Raw genomic sequence first — 17,530 nt, forward strand, 5'->3', positions numbered from 1 at the left:
ATTTATTTGCAAAGCCTCCCTTTTTCTCAGCAAGCCTCACACTGTGAATTATAGCCACCACTGTACTCACACTTAAACCCACTGCTTTCCACTCAGTCTAACTCTTTGAACTTGTTTTCTTTTTTTTTAAGCCACTTTTATTAAACTCTGCCACTTGCATTTTTCGGCCTTTGCCTCCCACACTTTTTAATCACGCCAAAGCTAATGTTTTTAATTTATTATTCATTTTGAAATTTAGCCAAAGCTCTTAATACTTCTCAGACTGAGTTTTTGGTTTTTTTTTTTCTTTTTTGTTTGTTTGTTTGCGGTGGATTGTGTTTTTCAGCTGTGTTGTTGTGTAAGAATGAGACTCGGTATAGAAGGTAGAGAAAAGGCAAAAAAGAAGGGGGAGGAGCGGAGGAGGAGGAGGAGGAGGAGGAGGAGGAGGAGGAGGAGGAGGAGGAAGACAGAGAGACACCACCACACAAAACACAGTCTTTTGTTCAGCGTTGCGACAGCTGCAGCAGTAAAAGCTGCAAAAATATTAAAAAGTGAGGGAGGGGGTGCAGTTTCTAATCAAGCACTGTGGAATATGCCACACGCAAACAATAACACTGGATTCTCCCTCATTTGTTCTGCTGAATTGCCGGCCAATGTCACTCAGTACAGAGACCCTCTGTGTTGTTCCACTCCCAAATCTGGTCACTAACTTGATTTCCACACTCTAATAGGAAAACCTCCCGTGCTCGCTCTCCTCTGTCTCCTCGCCGTTTTTCCACGGACAGTTTCTAACCTCTCTCTCCTCAGTGAGGGACACACATGCTGCCAGATATTGTCCAGGGGCTCGTATGTAAATAACAGAAGTCCATTTGGCCTGAGCGAGCTGGCTGCTCTTTGATACTCTGGCATGTGTCCCCTGTCGGGCCTGGCTCTGTTTCTAATGGCATGGCCCCGAATTAGACGTTTGGCTGATACTTCCTGATCAGGGGACACAAACCTACCAGGCTCCACAAGCTCATGAATGTGTGTGTGTGTGTGTACGTGTTGGGGGTTGTGCCCATGCATGTTATGTTGTGTATGTATGCATATGTATGAAAGACACACGAGTGAGACTACCTGGTTTACAGTCCCTGCAAACACTGATAAAGGACAGTCCCTCTGGTCCTGCTCAGACCTGGCGTTAACCTGCGTCTCAGGTGATGTGATCATGAGTGGACAGCTCTAAGTTCAGGTGTGAGCGATGCACTGAGGACTCAGACCACATTCAGTGGAGGTCCAGGCTGCATGTGGCCACATTTTCTTAGGAGTGTGAAAGCAAATGTGTCCTGTGCCACACTGAAGGACCGCCTACTGCACTGACGTCCTCTGTGTATGCAGATGTAGGTACTCAAATACAAGTCGCACAAATTGTGTCTTTGTCCACGATGTGTGAATATTATGAAAAGCCCACAGAGATATATATTTTTGCATATAGCCTGGGATGAATGCGGAGTGTGAACAGTTCATCTTTCTCTTTCTCTTTTTAAGCCCTGCTACTTGTTTCTAACACACTTTCATCTCCTCCATTTAAAGGAAAAGGCTGCTGCTTTTCTATTCTATGTTTTTCTTCTTGTCAACAAACTGCACGAAAAGACCAAAACCAACACCACAACTGTCTGTCTCTTTCTGACTTTCCCTCCCTGTCTCTGACTCTCAGCTACAAGCCCATTCGTTAGAGGACGTAAACCGCTAAAACGGGGACACCCACACATACTGACAACTTGTCTCCCTGTCTCTTCTCTACTCCCCTTTAATTTCTCCAGACTCTGTCTCTCTGGCTGGAGCTCCTCTGGGGGTCTGGAGGAGGATGGAGCGAGGAGGGGAAAGTCCCATCACCCAGGACAGTCCTGAGCGGAGGGGAGGCAGTCCGGACCTCAGTGGCCTCCCGCCACCGGGAAAGAAGGGTCGGCTGGAGCTCAACGGGAGCCCCACAGGGCCACGTATACGGCACAATGGAGCCCCACCGAGACCCCTGGGAGGTAAGCAACGCGATCAAGATATCATGTAAATATGTGGAGTGAATATGTTTTATCTTAATGTTATTTACTGTAAGAAGAGATTTATTTAAATGCAACAAACTCACTTTAACTGAACAGTGTTTCCATCCACCACATTTTCAATTACTGCAAAGTAGAAAACCTGCACAAGGTTTTTATATTTGGCCAAGGAGGAAAAGTTGGTGTATAAAAGCAAAGTGGGACAAAGTGGAAACAGACTGAATTAATCGAGATGCACATGAAGCATGTGACTTACTAACGTCCACTGAAGAGACAAAAACATCAGATCTGTGCGGAGCGAAGAGGAGACGTGAACCTTCCTCAAATTAACACAACAAAAAAATAAAAAGTAAGAAATCAAATCGCACACATCTCTGGATTCTTGGAATATTTTTTTTTTTTTAGATGACAGCATTTTAAACCAGCGCTCACTGTTTCTCCCAGGTGTCAGAGGTTTCTGAGTTCTTACATACCAAACCCAAAGACAGCTCTTGGCTGTGTAACGAGCCACATCCTGGCCACGAGTGGAGTTTGGCTCAGTGCTCTGTGTTGTAGTGTGGCAGCGCTGCAGGGAGAACCCCGAGCTGTTTCTACACTCTTAATCTATAAGTCTGGGGGGAACTGTATAATACAGGCTTTCCAAATAAAGGAGATTGCTCCATATAAACAAGATTTATACAACTCGCTCTGGGTTATCGATCCCTGCATTCATTGTGAAAGTTGTTTCTTGTTTATGTGTATGTGTGCATGTGTGTATGCACTTACCCCCTGTGTCTGGGTGTTTGTGTTGCCATATGTTTGCAGAAATGGCTCAGTTTATTGCTTAAACTCTAGATTTTTGCTTCCATTCTCCTTTAGTTTTTTTCCTTAAATTTAGGGCAAAAAGCCAGAGGTGCAGTGATTTTAAGGCTGCACAATCCCATCAAACAGAAATATTCTAGATATTCTGTGGATATTATTGGAATATTTATGTAAAACTCTGGGATGTTTGCTTGAACAAGAAAATGACATTTCTGTGGCTTTGAACAGTGCATGGCTGCACGGTTTGAGTTTGAAAAGATGGACTAGTGAGTGTGGGTTTGGAAAAGTTAAAGAGGTTAACAAATCAACAAGGAGCTCGGATTTGACCGCAGTAAGAAGAGAGGAAGAACTGATGTGTTGATGTGAGAGAATGAATGAATGTTTAAATGTTAAAAAAAAAAAAAAAGAAAAAAATCTGTCAGAGAGAAGTGACGAGGGATCGAGGGAGGGACAGGGAGAGGAAGGAGGACGGAGGACGGGGTTTCCTGTGCTGAGCGGATGGTTGGCCTGTAATAATGACGGGTTGTCTTTGAAGACAGGAAACTCGACGTGTCTCCTCCAAACCACACTGCTGCCACGAGGAGGGGGCCACACACACACACACACACACACACGCACACACACACACACACACGCACACACACACACGCACACATACACACACACGCACACACACACACACACACACAAAGCAGCAGCAGATTTACATACTCACACACACCATATGTCCACATTCACAAAAGTCTACGTTGTGACACTCACACCCAAGAAAGGCTGCCAAAACACACACCCTCTTACACTACACACACACACACACACACACACACACACACACACACACACACACACACACATCTTAATATCCCTGTTCACTCATCCCCATACATATTAGAGGGATTAGAGGTTTGAGGCAACATCACATCATCCAAACCAGATCATACAGTCAGCGGGCGAATCACAGGACACTGGATATAAGAGAAGACAGACTGAGGTGGAGACAGAGGATAGAGTGAGATAGAGCCAGAGAGAGAGAGAGAGAGAGAGAGAGAGAGAGAGAGAGAGAGAGAGAGAGAGAGAGAGAGAGAGAGAGAGAGGAGCGCTGGTCGGAGGGAGCTGCTCTGTGTTGACAGTTATATTTCCCTGTTGGGGGAAATTCACTTACTTGAATTGGCACAGTGCTCCAGTGTGTAATTCACTCCATGAGAGCCTGGAGGACTGGGAGCAGAGTGATTAATGAGGAGGAAATAGAAATATAGGAATTGACTGATTAAAACAACGGGTGGGATGGATCTGGGTGTGTGTGTGTGTGTGTGTGTGTGTGTGTGTGGGGTGTTTGTATGAAGGAGCATATGTATACGTGTGTGTGTGCATGTGCTTTGTATTGTGTGGTATCCATGCAGTAAAACACACTGCCCTGTATTATTAGTGCTGGGACGCTGCCTAATGCTCACAGTCCATCATTTCTTCAGAGAGCTTTAATTAATTGGCAGTTGACAGGTGGCCCAAAACCAAAAGCCTTTTAGGAAAAAGGCTGATATTGGAGAGGAAGGATTGATATCAGTGCTGGGAGCCAACAGGATGGAGATCCTGGAACAGGAGTCTCTCTGTAACCAGACACTGAGAGGGAACAAGTGCTTGTCTCCTTCTATGTGTTTTCCTGTCTTATTTAAAACATAGAGCTGACGGGGATCCTCGTAATGTCAGACAAAACATTTCTGTAACTTTCCAGCACCAACGATCTGACATTTACACCCACGTCACGCTGTGATTGGAGGGCTGAGGTCAGCTGAGGTGAAAAACGAGCCAGGCAGAGGCAGCGTGACGTCCTCACAGGGACATGGTCTCGGTGTGTAGTTGTCCTACCGGCCGTCACCTGTTCCTGCCTGGTGTGTTTTTTCTTTTCTAAACTGAACCGAACCTTAACCACAGCGGCAGCAGAACAGAAAATGAGTATGTTTTGTGATTGTTTAAGGCAGACGCTCGGAAACGACCCGACGAGATGAGAACACGCTCGTCTGAGGTGTTTTGAAGGTCAGTGTCCTTCAGGTCAAAGACCACGTGAGACGTCCAGTGATGAGCCACAAGTCTGAACCCAAAGCCTCAAATTTTCTTTTGTTTCTGTGAATAATATAATTACGTGGATGTGAAGTGGTTCAAAGAACTGCTCAAATCCTCTGAGAGTGTGTCATCTGTCCCTGTGTGTGTGTGTGTACTGGGAGAGTACACACACACACACACACACATCCAAAATATGAAACTGCTGCTTTTCACCTGGCCTGAATTTGCATATTGACGTAAGACTCACAGTATCGTGTAAATTAAAGAAGTTGATTTTACCTCAGTATCAACGTTCATTAACATTATTATTAACAGTATTTAGCATCACTTTCATTTTAATCTCCACAGAGATTAAACTACAGTTTTAAACAGGAAATAGTTTTTTAAAAGTTATTAATGCTCCAGTGAAAGTAGCAGCTGTGCTCAGTTCAGGTCTTTTGTATATTTGTATAGACTTTGCATATCTGTCAGGGCAGCCCTTATAATGACGGCCTATCGAATAGACTGTTGCCTGGAAATGTCTAGTCGACGTTGAACAGCGCTGGTGCAGCTGATTAAGCATCGCATATCATTTGTTTTACATCCTTGGTTGATTGTAGCATATTGAGACTTTCAGGTGTTGCAGTATTTAGCTGTGTAAAACAAAAAGGATGAAGTGATTACAGGCCTGAGCCACTATAAATACAGTCCACATGTTTGCTGTCTGTGAAGGATAAACTGGGTTTTGATCACAGGCAATAAAAGCCAGACATTAAAAGAATCTTCTTGTTGTTTTCTCCTTTTCCTCCTCGACAGGTCTGATGATTCCCGTCTTCTGTGTGGTGGAGCAGTCGGATGGAGGGATTCAGACGGACGGATGTGAGGGAAGAGAGGAGCATGCGGAGTTTGTCCTGGTCAGGAAGGATATTCTCTTCTCTCAGCTGGTGGAGACGGCTCTGCTGGCCCTCGGCTACTCCCACAGCTCAGCAGCACAAGCCCACGGTCAGTCAGAGACACTGTTACACGCGAACTGTCACGCGTCGTTATTCTTTCCTGTCTTTGAGATTTTAGGCCAAAGGCTTTGGTGCAAACAATTATAAAAAAAAATCTCCTTTAACTGAGTAAATATAAATGTTTACTGTGCTGATGCTATTACTGTGCTCTCACCACCAACTGATAAAACACGACGTCAGGCCAAAACTACTGAGTATTGAGAAGAGATCAAATGCAGAGTTGAAAGAATGTGCATGAGTATTCAAGTTTTCAAAAAGCCGCTCATTATTTCACGCTCATGAAGCTGTCGCTGCATCTTTAAAGGAAAAGTTCAACATTTTGAGAGGGATGCTTATTTGTTTTCTCACTGAGCTTTAGACGAGAAGGTTGATACCGCTCACTTGATTAAACAATAAATATGATTTTGTATTTTGTTAACTTCTGACAGAGGCTGGCTGTGTCCCGTTTATGCTCAGCTAAATCTGTTCTTGGACCCTCGTGTCTTGCAGGACTGATTAACTCCTGAATTTGTTTTTCTTCTCGCTTATTAGCCTTGTCCTCAATGAATGAATGAGACATTTAGCTTGAAACACAACATGAACACAGATGAAAGCCTGTGTCTGGCTGAAATCCTCAAATGTGAAGAGGTAATGTGTTTTCCTTGGTGGCCATCATTTGACAAATTGAAATTAGGAAGAAAGAAAACAGAATAAGAAGCAGATAGCTAGCTGGAGTGGCGATGGTCGTGGAGATAGTCACTGCAGTTAAACAAAGAAAACATCCAACACCAACTGCGAAGTCAAACTTCAGACAGAGAGTCCACGTCACAGTAACGGACACAGCTGTTTGTGACACCACAGAAATGAACACGCTGCCAAAGTCAATAAAACATTGTCTTACAGCTTGAAACTTTTTAGGCTTGGCAGAGAAATACGGAATGACAGTACTCTTTAAATCCTGTTACTATGCTGTTATTAAGAAGGCAAAATCGCTGAGGTCAAGCTGCCTCTTTTTGTTAGAATGACGAGAGTCTCATGACGGCTATTATTAATAGTCATGATTTTCCAACCACCAAGTGTCTCTGACTGTGTAAACTATGGTAAAGACTGACTCAGAATTAAATACCCTGCAGCTTAAGGGTCAAGACGAGAATGATCTCTGAAAGGAGACTCTCCCTCTAATCAGAGGCCTGGGAAGAAGACTGGATGTGAGGTCGTGTATTTAGAGCAGACACTGTACTGTTACAGTGGCAATAAGCACAAGAATGTTTCAAAAACACAACTAAGACACAGACAGAGCCTGTAAAACTCATTAAAGACACAACAAAGAGCTGGACAGGAATGTCTCCGCAAGACAAAAATACACTGTGTGTGTGACTGTGTGTGAGTGTGTGTGTGTGTGTGTGTACAGTACGTGTGAGAATGTTTATGAAGCAGAAGAAAAGAAAAACTCTGTAATTTATTGTTGCACACATGGTAGTCATCTGCAACAGGACAGTGTCATTTACTGCTGTCTTTTCTCAAGCATGCAGAATATTCCATCTGGGGATGTTGCCTCACATGGATATAAAATGGTGACAACAAAGCGACAGTGAGCAACATGGCTATTGCAATAGACTGAAAACTGTGGGAGATCCCCATCTGAAATCCCACTTGAGTATTTGTGTGTGTCATCCTCATCAAACCTCGTTCGAATGAAGTCCGCACACCCATGAGTGTTAAGACACGGCTCTAATGTGCGCTAAGTTTGTGTGTATGTGTGAGTGTGTGTTCTCGCAGTCGCGTACACACACTGCCACAGGTAATCCCTTTACTGCCTCAAGGCCAGCAGCTCTTATCAGGGCTCCAGCCCACCTGAAGCAGGCCGTGTACTCTCGACCTCACATCCAGCAGCGTGGGCCTGCTGAACAGTCTGCCAGTCTGTCACACGTAGAGATTTAAACAACAACAGATCATTCACGGTTCCTGCCAGTTGAAAAAAATGTAGCATGGAAGAGAAGAGTGACATGTTACACACTGGAAATCTGTCTGAAGATCTCCTGAACTTAAACCTGAACTGGTTTCAGGTGCTTTGCACCTTTTGAATGGACTGAACTGCAAACTGCCCTCAAACTTTGGAGATTTAAAAACTTGATTATCTGATTTTTTTTATGACTCTTGCAGTTGTTTTGATTAGTGGCGCCTTGATTGTGTTACTTCTGTTTGCAGATTGTGTTTGTCAGCGAAGGTTTTCTTGTTCTCGAGTCTCTCTTGAAACTTGAGACTTGAGACTAAATTGATTAATTAATAAACCTTAAATAAAATTTTAGTTTTCCAACACGTTCAGCTCATCAAGCAACATGATCGTTCATCTGGAGTGGTGTCTGAGTCCACCTGATGACTCTCAGTCCAGTGTTCCCTCTCTTTTAGCTCTGTTTTTGGTCTCCACCAGCTCCTGAGGGAAATATCAGGCTCTTCAGCTGCTAAATGCTCCTCTATGTTCACCAGCTGCTCTGACTGAGACTGTCTGCTGTTTGCTGCTGAGCAGGTAGAGGACAGAGGTGTTTTACAGCTGTTTCTCTGAAAACATCTGCTGCTGAGAGCGAAGAGAGTGAACCAGAACAGTGAGCTTGTGCCTGGAACTTTGCCACATGGCACTGACTGTGTTCATAATAGTGTTTGAAGTCGTAAAGTTTCTTATTATACAGCCATCAAATCGAGTAGGTCGGAGAAGGCAAGAGCTTTTTCAGTGTCTAGTGTGCTATTATCTGCTGCAGGTGGACAGAAATCTATTTGAGGGCGATGGCAGCACATACTGCAACGAATCATATCGTCACTGCACATCGAAAAAAATAAAAATAAATAAAACTCAGTCAGCTCACTGTTTTCCAGCACCATTTCCAGCACTTTCCCAAAACTGAGAAGCTGCAACACAGACTTCCAGGTGCCCAAAGTGTGAACGAACCACAATCATTACCAAATTTAATGAATAGATTAATCAGTTGATGGTTTTTTGTGTGTGTGTGAGTCATGCCGTTAAAATGCTGCATCCCACATGTGATTAAATGAATAATACCACACATAATTTAAGACCCTAATAATGATTCTTAAATAGAAAATGTAAATCACATTCTGCCGAGCTGTTACTGTGTCTCCCTCTCTGATTAACTGGGTTTATGATACAAGAAAAGAATCTTCTTCCTGAATGAATTCCATTCTGCTATCAAACAACGTAAAGGCCATTTAAATAAAGCTTCAGGTTAGCTAAACTTATTCTGAACAAAAACTGAGGAGAAAGTTTAACCTTCCATCAGAGGTTACAGACGACTTCCTTCAATGCAGTCAGGCATTATTTCCTGCTTTACTTCCAAATAAAGTGGTTTAGATAATCTGAGAAGATTTTCTCATTTACCACTGAATTTATTTGTTGTCACCAGTTTTCTATATGTCAGCACCACTGTTGTTAGCAGGAACTGGGAAAAGCACGAAATGGAATCACGTACAAAGCCACTGAAACTGATTTAACGCATGCAAGAGAAAGAATATTTGATTACCACAAAAAAGCTTTTTTAAAGGACAATAATACTAAATACACTGCTCATATTCTGGTTTTCTAGGGAAACTGCACCATGAAGTTTAGCTGCTCGGTGGCTCTGAATCTGCTAATCTCAGATGTTATGCAAATTCACTCTGTTTCTCTATCACTGGTCTCTTTGTGCTTCCAGTATAAACAAAAACCATTATTACTTTAAACCTGTGAGCTTCTTCTGTTGCAGATCTTTTTTTTTCTCTCTCTTTTGGTTGTAAAATTATGAACTGCAATTGACAGCCTGTTAAAACCAGTTAGAAAAATAAACAACACACAGATGCACATTATCCTGCAGTGATGGTCTATATAGCCCACTAAATAGTATGGCGAGCGTCTGCCACGGTTTGCAGATGAATGCCATTAGTAGCACTTTTAGCCTCAAACGTTTTTGCCAAGTATCAGGGGAGGTCTCTCTCTGTCTGTCTCATCAGCGAGCAGCACTGGTCCCCTGTCCACATCAATGCACTCCTCTAGAAAAACACCACACCAGGGGCTTCAAAGGCAAAACTGAACGGGACATCACAACTCCACACAAACAAAACTCTGAGAACTGACACGAGCACTGTTCACTTGCAGGCACACATGCACACGCACACACACACCTACACACACAGATAGACACTTGTAAACTCTATTTAACCCATGCAAGGGTGCATTTGCACACGCTCGCAATAAAATTCACATACACCCGGCGTAGAATGCCGTGCAGTATCACTGACAAAACACACACTCACACACACGTCCCCCCAGCTTCTCTCAAATGAATAGTTTTTGTTTTTTAAAACAAGCGTTTATGTTAAATGAATAATTTCTGGCTTAAATTATACATTTTTTCCCCTGCGGTCCACAACCAAAATTACACAGAGTCCCAGCTATTTTCTCCCTGTTTGAATTGTGTCCTGCATTCTTGTGTCTCAGCGGTGTATTTAAAGTGCCCGCTGAGGACCATGGCCTTTCTTTAATTAGCTTAGCCCAGTAATTAACTGGGAGATATTGTTTATTTCAATTATAAGGGTCTGAAGGCTTTTATAGAATGGATGGGAGCAGACCTGTACTTTACGGCTTTAGTCAGCGAACAGTTAACAGTGGTCAGTGAGGGAGAGAGCGAGCATTGTTGCAGTGCCACGTCTAACGTCTAACGTCTAACCCTAACCCACGCCACAAAGGGTCACTGCAGCAGAACATGTCAGTACTTTACTGGACATCTGAGATGGACCCATGGTAAACTGTAGACTTAGTTCTGGTCTGTTGCTGTTACATTTGTGTACCAGCTTCCTGTGAGCCATTCTTATCTCCTAATGGTTAATAAATGACTCATCGATGCTTTATAAATAAGGTATTTTCCATTATTAAAAACTTGGTTTGGGTTTCCAGGTTTGGCTGATGTATATCCTCCTCAGACACAACCTACTTTTGTTCTCTTCAGCTTTTCATGCCACTCTCATGTATCTTAAACTGTAATTCTGGTTCAAAACTTAGGTCCAGGGGGGCACAGGGATAATAATTCAGGCAGGTAAAGTCAGCTCAGGTCAGTCTGCACTTATTCACAACAGACTATGTATATGTAACCATTGTGTTGAGCTGTCTGTGCTGTTTATGCCAGTAACATATTGTTTAGTTTTATTACTCTACACAAAACCTGCTTCAAAAAAACAAAACAAAAATCACCCAGAATAGTTAAGAACAGCCACAAGTTTGAAAACTGCACTTCCATAATTAAGGCTGCAGAAATAAATATTCATATTTTCTGTATAATTTTTGTGCACTGTTTGTTTTGCGCCTGGCGTTGTGTTGATCAGCTCTGGTAGCTCTGAGTGACTGGAGACAGAGAAGACAGTCTGCACTGAGTGACTGTCGATACCCTGTTGGTTTGGGTTGTGCTCCCAGTGTCTGTTTGGGCTCGTTTGGGTCTTATTTTCATATCATCTTTAACATTATTCTTAACAGTAATAACACTGCACTCTGAGAACATGTTGTCTACGTGAAAAATAAGCCAGGCAGGCGCAAGAAACACGAGCTGTCAGATAATCAGAAGGTTTTAAACCTGTGCTTCCACTGAGCTGGTGGGACAAACTATAGTTATCATAATAAACGAGTTGTCAAAACTGATGCTGCCGAGGTCGAGATATCCAGATTTTAACGGAAGAAAATGAAGATGAACAGTGAAATTATTACACAAACTATTCTTTGTACACGTCCATCATAGTTTACAGAGTCTTGGTTCAACAGTGACCTACCACACTTGTTGTCATTGTGTGCTCATTATGTGTCCAGTGAGGGATTAATGCCAACATTTTAACCTCAAAATAAAGCAGTATAAATCATCCGTTCGCTTCTTTACAACCTGCCTGACAGTCTGAGTGCATGTGTTATTTTCCTGATCAGACTTTGTTGTAGTGACGTCTCCTTGTTCCCAGATCTCAGAGGGTTGTGAGTTCCCTATTTTTAAATAAACACACAGATATGAATGTCAGCGAGTCATCAATAAAACTTTGTTCTACTCACATAATTCATCACGTCAGGACTTGTAAATGTTAAGATATTAAATAGGTGCTGTTTGAAAAGCTCTGCAGCTTGATTCCACCAGCTAAATGGTTTTCTAATAAAAGAAAGAGTGAATTTAAAAAGACAAAGTTCAGGATAAAAACTGGCCAAATGGTTTTTCATAACATCGCAACGCAAAATGTTCACCTTTACTGTACGTCCTCCTATTTAGCATGTATAAGAAGTATATTAACATATAATAATTGGTTTATTATACACTATAATGTGTAAAATATTTATACGCTGTGCTGCTCATAAATGCTAAACAGAGAGACATAAAGTAGAGTGTTACTCTCAACAGTTGTTCTTATTTACGGCTTAATCCTGCTCAATAAAGTATTAAAAAAGTGGAAAAGCTGAAACTTATACATGCTTCAGAAAGTATTATCTATGAGAAAATTACAGATCTATTTTAACTTTGGATCAAATGAGTTGTACAATGATTTATAATAATTCTAAAACTCCTAAAAACAGAGGGCTCGACCTCTCGCACGGGATTTTACAGTCGAGAGTTTCAGAAGCGTTTCAGTGGAGGAGAACACTCCCAGAAATGACAGCATGACAGATTTTCATCAAGTGGAGTTCCTCAGGGTGCAATGGTGGATGATTGGGGTGAGTCAGGCGTATGAGGTTTCCCCTCACTGTGTGCTCCGGGTGGAACCTGGAACCAGTTTGGAAGAAGCTCCTCATGCGTGCGCAGGCTGCTGCAACCATTAAGACTTACTCTATTCTAGGATGGGACAATGGGATCGCTGTGCGTACAGTGTGTATTAGTGAGAGTATGAGTGCGTGCGTGCGCGCAGGCATCCATGTGTGCAGGCCTGTGTGAGTGCTGAGGAGTCAGAGACAGCAGTGGGTGTTTGTGTATGGATTTGCGTTTGTGCGGATGGGCACTCTCAGACATGAGCCAAGCCACCAGCCGGCCACATAAAAGCCTGTCTCTGGGAGGTGGAATTTTAATGTGGAAATGGGAACAATGATTTCTACTTTTAAATGTGGACAAGAAGCAGAGCCCATTGAACAGCAGACCAAAAATGATGGATCAATTATTAATACATTTACCATCACTCTGCGAGCCTGTGTGTGTGTGTGTGTGTGTGTGTGTGTGTGTGTGTGTGTGTGTGTGTGTGTGTGTGTGTGTGTGTGTGTGTGTGTGTGTGTGTGTGTGTGTGGGCGTGTGCTTGCATGCAAGCTGGTACATGTACGTGTCCACTTCTCTGTGTGCTGTCATGTGTCCTCTGTGAGTTTGTGTTTGTCTGCTTATTCATGCGTTTGCTTCCACACAACTTGGCATTAGTGAAATTGTTAGGGCTTATTTTCAGATGTTCTGGATGCTGCATGCTGAAGATAGCCAGTAAAAACAATTTGTGTGTGTGTGTGTGTGCGTGTGTGTGTTTATGCGTGAGAAAAAAGAGACAGAAAAAAATAGGGGAGAGGAGGATGGAGGAGGATGTGCTCAGTGTTTTCCTTCTGTCATAAAAGAATTATTTTATTCCATCTCTCTAAAATGTTTTCATTTTAACATGTTAAATGGTGCTCCACATATTAATATGTAAAAAAAGAAAATTCTTTACAGAATTTACAGATTTTTCTCACATAAATTTAATGTTGTGCACTGTTTGTAACAGGAAACTAACATTTTCATGTGGCTCAGATGAACTAAACCTGAATACTGCTGCTATGATATATCTATAGCTGGTTCTGTTTGGGCTCTTTAATGCCTCCATGGTGGTCTTAGCTTAGCTTCCTCTGGGGTTCTTCCCTGCCCTCAGGCGTCCAGTCCATTCTGTTCATAGTGGATTAAATGATGCTCCCCTTATGACCAGATAATTAAGAACACAGCCCGACACAGCCTGACTGGATTCAAAGATATAACTGAGCTATAAACACAGTGGAAGAAAGAAAGAACGAAAGAAAGAAAGAAAGAAAGAAAGAAAGAAAGAAAGAAAGGGAACGATCAGAGCGGTTCGGAGAGAAGGAGATATGAAAGAAGGGGAGGTGGGAGAGAGAGAGACAGACAGAGAGAAAGAGAGAGAGAGAGGAACAGGAGGACAGATAGAGAGAGAGAGAGAGAGAGAGAGAGAGAAAGAGAGAGGAACAGGAGGACAGATAGAGAGACTTCTTAGGACCCGTCTGGATCTCATTTAGAGGATAGTAATGCGATTAGCTTTGTTTAGTTTTCACAGCTCCAGCCAGTCCCCATGTAAAACCTATGTGAGTGTGTCTGTGTATGTTTGAGTCTGTGCGTGTGTGTGTGTGTGTTGTGGTGGGTGAACGAGTAGGTAAAGTGTACATGTATGTTTGTATATTGTATATTGTCTTGTGTTTGCATGCTTTACTCAGCCCTTACTCTCAAAGAAACTGAACTAGAATTGATTCAAATCAAGAGAAAAGTGTTTACTTATGATGACACTGCATTCATAAACACACACAAACACACACTCTATCAGACACAAAACACTTTCTGTTTGCTGCTCTGATAAACACCTCAAATTACACAAAATGTCAGATGCAGCTAAAACTGAATTTAAGTAAATCCAAAGGCAGCGTTTGTTGCAGGATTCAGTTCAGTTCAGTACCAGTGAAAACTAATGACTGTGGTCAACAGTTATTCTGAGTAACCAGGACGCTGTGCAAAGAAAAGTAAAGATGCTGTTCGAGATTTTACAATTAATATTTTCAGTGCTGATCCAGCTTTGTATCTTCAATCTAGCTGCCATCCCTGCTTATCTAGCTCCACCCGTCTTACTCGTTACTGACATTTAAACCAGAAAAAACCTTACTTGACTACTTGACTTATGACCAGGCTTTATTTCTGCTACGGTCCAAGTGGCTTGATGGGAGAAATAGATTTGGGTACGACATGGAAAGGGACAGCTTGAAACGTAGGAGGCACAGAAAAGGTGATGTGCAGAGAGGTCGTTTCAGTAAATAAGAAGAGCTCATGAAAATAAAATTCACAAATATTCAACAGGATCATTAAACGATCAACAAATTTCACAAACAAAAACTGGAAGTAAGAATAAATCCCGTACATATTTAACTCTGTTACTGGAAACTTTGTCTGAGAGCCAGGCCACGCCACCATAACTGTTTAACTGGTTCCACTAATCTCACCACTAGCCACTACTTAGCAACCCCTCCGAGCGAATTATGGGCCTGAATTTTACCAAATAAAAGAACATGGTCTAAGGGTTGTTGAACAGCCACCTCCCTGTCAAACACGTCTGCATGTAGCTACCAGGGGCAGCAGGCTGCTCAATAATCTCCAGATCATAATGTCCGAAAGCAAAAGCAGACAGACGAGGCATCATTTTCTGACACACGTCAAAGACACGACAGAGAAGGTTCAGGTCACAGGTAGCAGAATATGAAGGATTTTCTTTCCATGCTACATTTGTTCCCTTTGTATTTTTATATACTGTAAAAATGTTGAAAGGAATAAAAACTGACATTTGCCGAAACCTTTCATGTCTCTGTCCAGGCATCATCAAGGTGGGAAGGTGGAACCCCCTCCCCATCCACTTTCTGACCGACGCCCCAGAAGCTACAGTTGCTGACATGCTGATGGAGGTTTACCACATGGTCACGCTGCGTATTCAACTACAAAGGTCAGACTTCATTTTAAAACGGAGAATTTTTAAAACAGAGTTCAGCGTGTACACTCCACACAGAAAGAGCTTGACCAGCCCGCAGGTTCAAACCCGGTGCTGACCACTGCACCACGAGCCGCCCCTCAGTGACTTCCCACTCCACAATACTCCTCCCTTGAATCCGAAAACAACATTGTAAAGACTGCGAGTCTGTATTTTATGGGCACAGTAAGGCTTTTAATCCGTACACTGTATGCGGTTGTATTGAATCAGACACTTGGTCCACTGGGTGGCTGATGTCATTGCCGCTGACTGCAAGTCAGGAATTTACCATATCTATCAAATTTGAAAGCAGCAATATTGAAACACTAAAGCTCCAGTTAAACAACCCGGTGGGGATTTATCTATTATCTGTCTCCGTCAGGGAGAGTCCGTGTGCCAGGAACTCCTAGTTCCCCAGAATAAGTGAAGCAGGATCTTGATGGACTGATAAAAACAGATAAACTCCAGATGAGAGGGTCATTATTGTTATTGTCTTGGCAAATACCAGCCAGGTTTGTTTACATGTTTATGTGTGTATACATGGCAACGGCTGAGTTTTGGCACACGTTGTGTTCAGTGTCAAAATGATTTATTTCTTGGTGAAAATGACATGAAAACAGGAAAATAGGTCCATACAGGACGTTTGAAAGATCAGTGGCGTTAGGTGATGATTTAGGGTTAAAGGAACAGAAATTATACAAATCCACCTTCTTGCTGTGAGTTACATTAGAGGACTGATACCAGTCTCACATCAGTAAAGCCGCAAACAACAGCCTGTCACTTCACCACAAACATCAAGCTATAAATAAATAATAAAACTGAATTGAATCGAACCACACAGCGAGCTTAGCTTCAGATAAAGATGGGAAACAGGGCAGAGCAGCTCGCCTGGCTCTGTCCACAGGTAAAGAAATTAATTTAACAGTACATCCAAAGCACAATAATTCATGTGCAATATCTTGTTTAATCTGTGTAAAAACAACAAGTTCTGGCAGGTTTTGTTACCTCTGTAGAGAGCCAGGCCAGCGGATCATTTCCTAACTCATTCACAACATAACGGATTCATTGTTCAAGTGGGTTTTTTAAGTAAAAAACATAAAAATGACCAGTACCAGCCTCTGAGATGTGACAAAACCAGACGCCTGAATATGAATGAAACTGGGGCTTCTTGGAACAACAATGAGCATAATGATAATGATGATAATGATAATGACAATGATAATAGATATCTTACAGTTCTCCTTTGATGGAGTCATACGAACCTCCCCGAAGTGTTAATTAGTTGGCTCACAGAGAAAATGGAAACAATCTGATAAAACACAACTGAGAGTCCCTTTACACTACGAGGCTTCATCATGGAGGATTGTTCGAATTTCTAACAAGTTTATGATTAATAATATTTGCAGACTCAAATGATACAGGTCTGATAAACCTGGGGTTTCGGGGCCGTCGCCTGCTTTGCCCGGTTGGTATCGAGCCTCGACTGACTCCCTGTGTGTGGTTTTGGCTTGTTGTAGTTTTTCAAAGCTGGAGGACCTGCCCTGTGAACAGTGGAACCACGCAACTGTCAGGAACGCTCTCAAAGAGCTGCTGAAGGAAATGAACCAAAGCACCCTGGCCAAAGAGTGTCCTCTGTCACAGGTAACAACCACCTACACAACAACGCACAAAGCACCTCTGCCTCATCTTCACGTCAAAATCAGATGATCCTCATCCCAGAACTCCTCATCAGCACGATTCTTCCTGATATCTGCCCTTTTAGATGTGTTTACATGTGCTTGGCTTGTGCATGTGGCCTCCATAAGGACTAAAGTCCTCATGACATTTAGAAACAATCCTAAATTTACTGTATTGATTATTACTACATTTTAATCACCCCACAAAATTAAGCGCTGGTTGTGTTGAACTCCCCAGCTGCATGTTGAGCCTTCCTGCCCC

At 42.5% G+C, this 17,530-nt stretch overlaps 1 protein-coding gene across 3 annotated transcripts in view; it reads left to right on the top strand.

The window, feature by feature from the left end:
• satb2 (SATB homeobox 2) overlaps positions 1-17,530 on the top strand; it is a 46,645-nt gene that overhangs the window by 7,851 nt on the left and 21,264 nt on the right. For all 3 annotated transcript variants that reach the window (XM_041057024.1, XM_041057021.1, XM_041057022.1), the window contains exons 2-5: positions 1,782-1,997; positions 5,670-5,855; positions 15,442-15,568; positions 17,110-17,233. In XM_041057024.1, coding sequence (XP_040912958.1) covers positions 1,826-1,997; positions 5,670-5,855; positions 15,442-15,568; positions 17,110-17,233 — 609 coding nt within the window. In that variant the 5' untranslated portion in view covers positions 1,782-1,825. The remainder of the gene's footprint in view (positions 1-1,781; positions 1,998-5,669; positions 5,856-15,441; positions 15,569-17,109; positions 17,234-17,530) is intronic.

This window comes from Toxotes jaculatrix, chromosome 15 (assembly GCF_017976425.1).
Source record: "Toxotes jaculatrix isolate fToxJac2 chromosome 15, fToxJac2.pri, whole genome shotgun sequence".
NCBI lineage: Eukaryota > Metazoa > Chordata > Actinopteri > Toxotidae > Toxotes > Toxotes jaculatrix.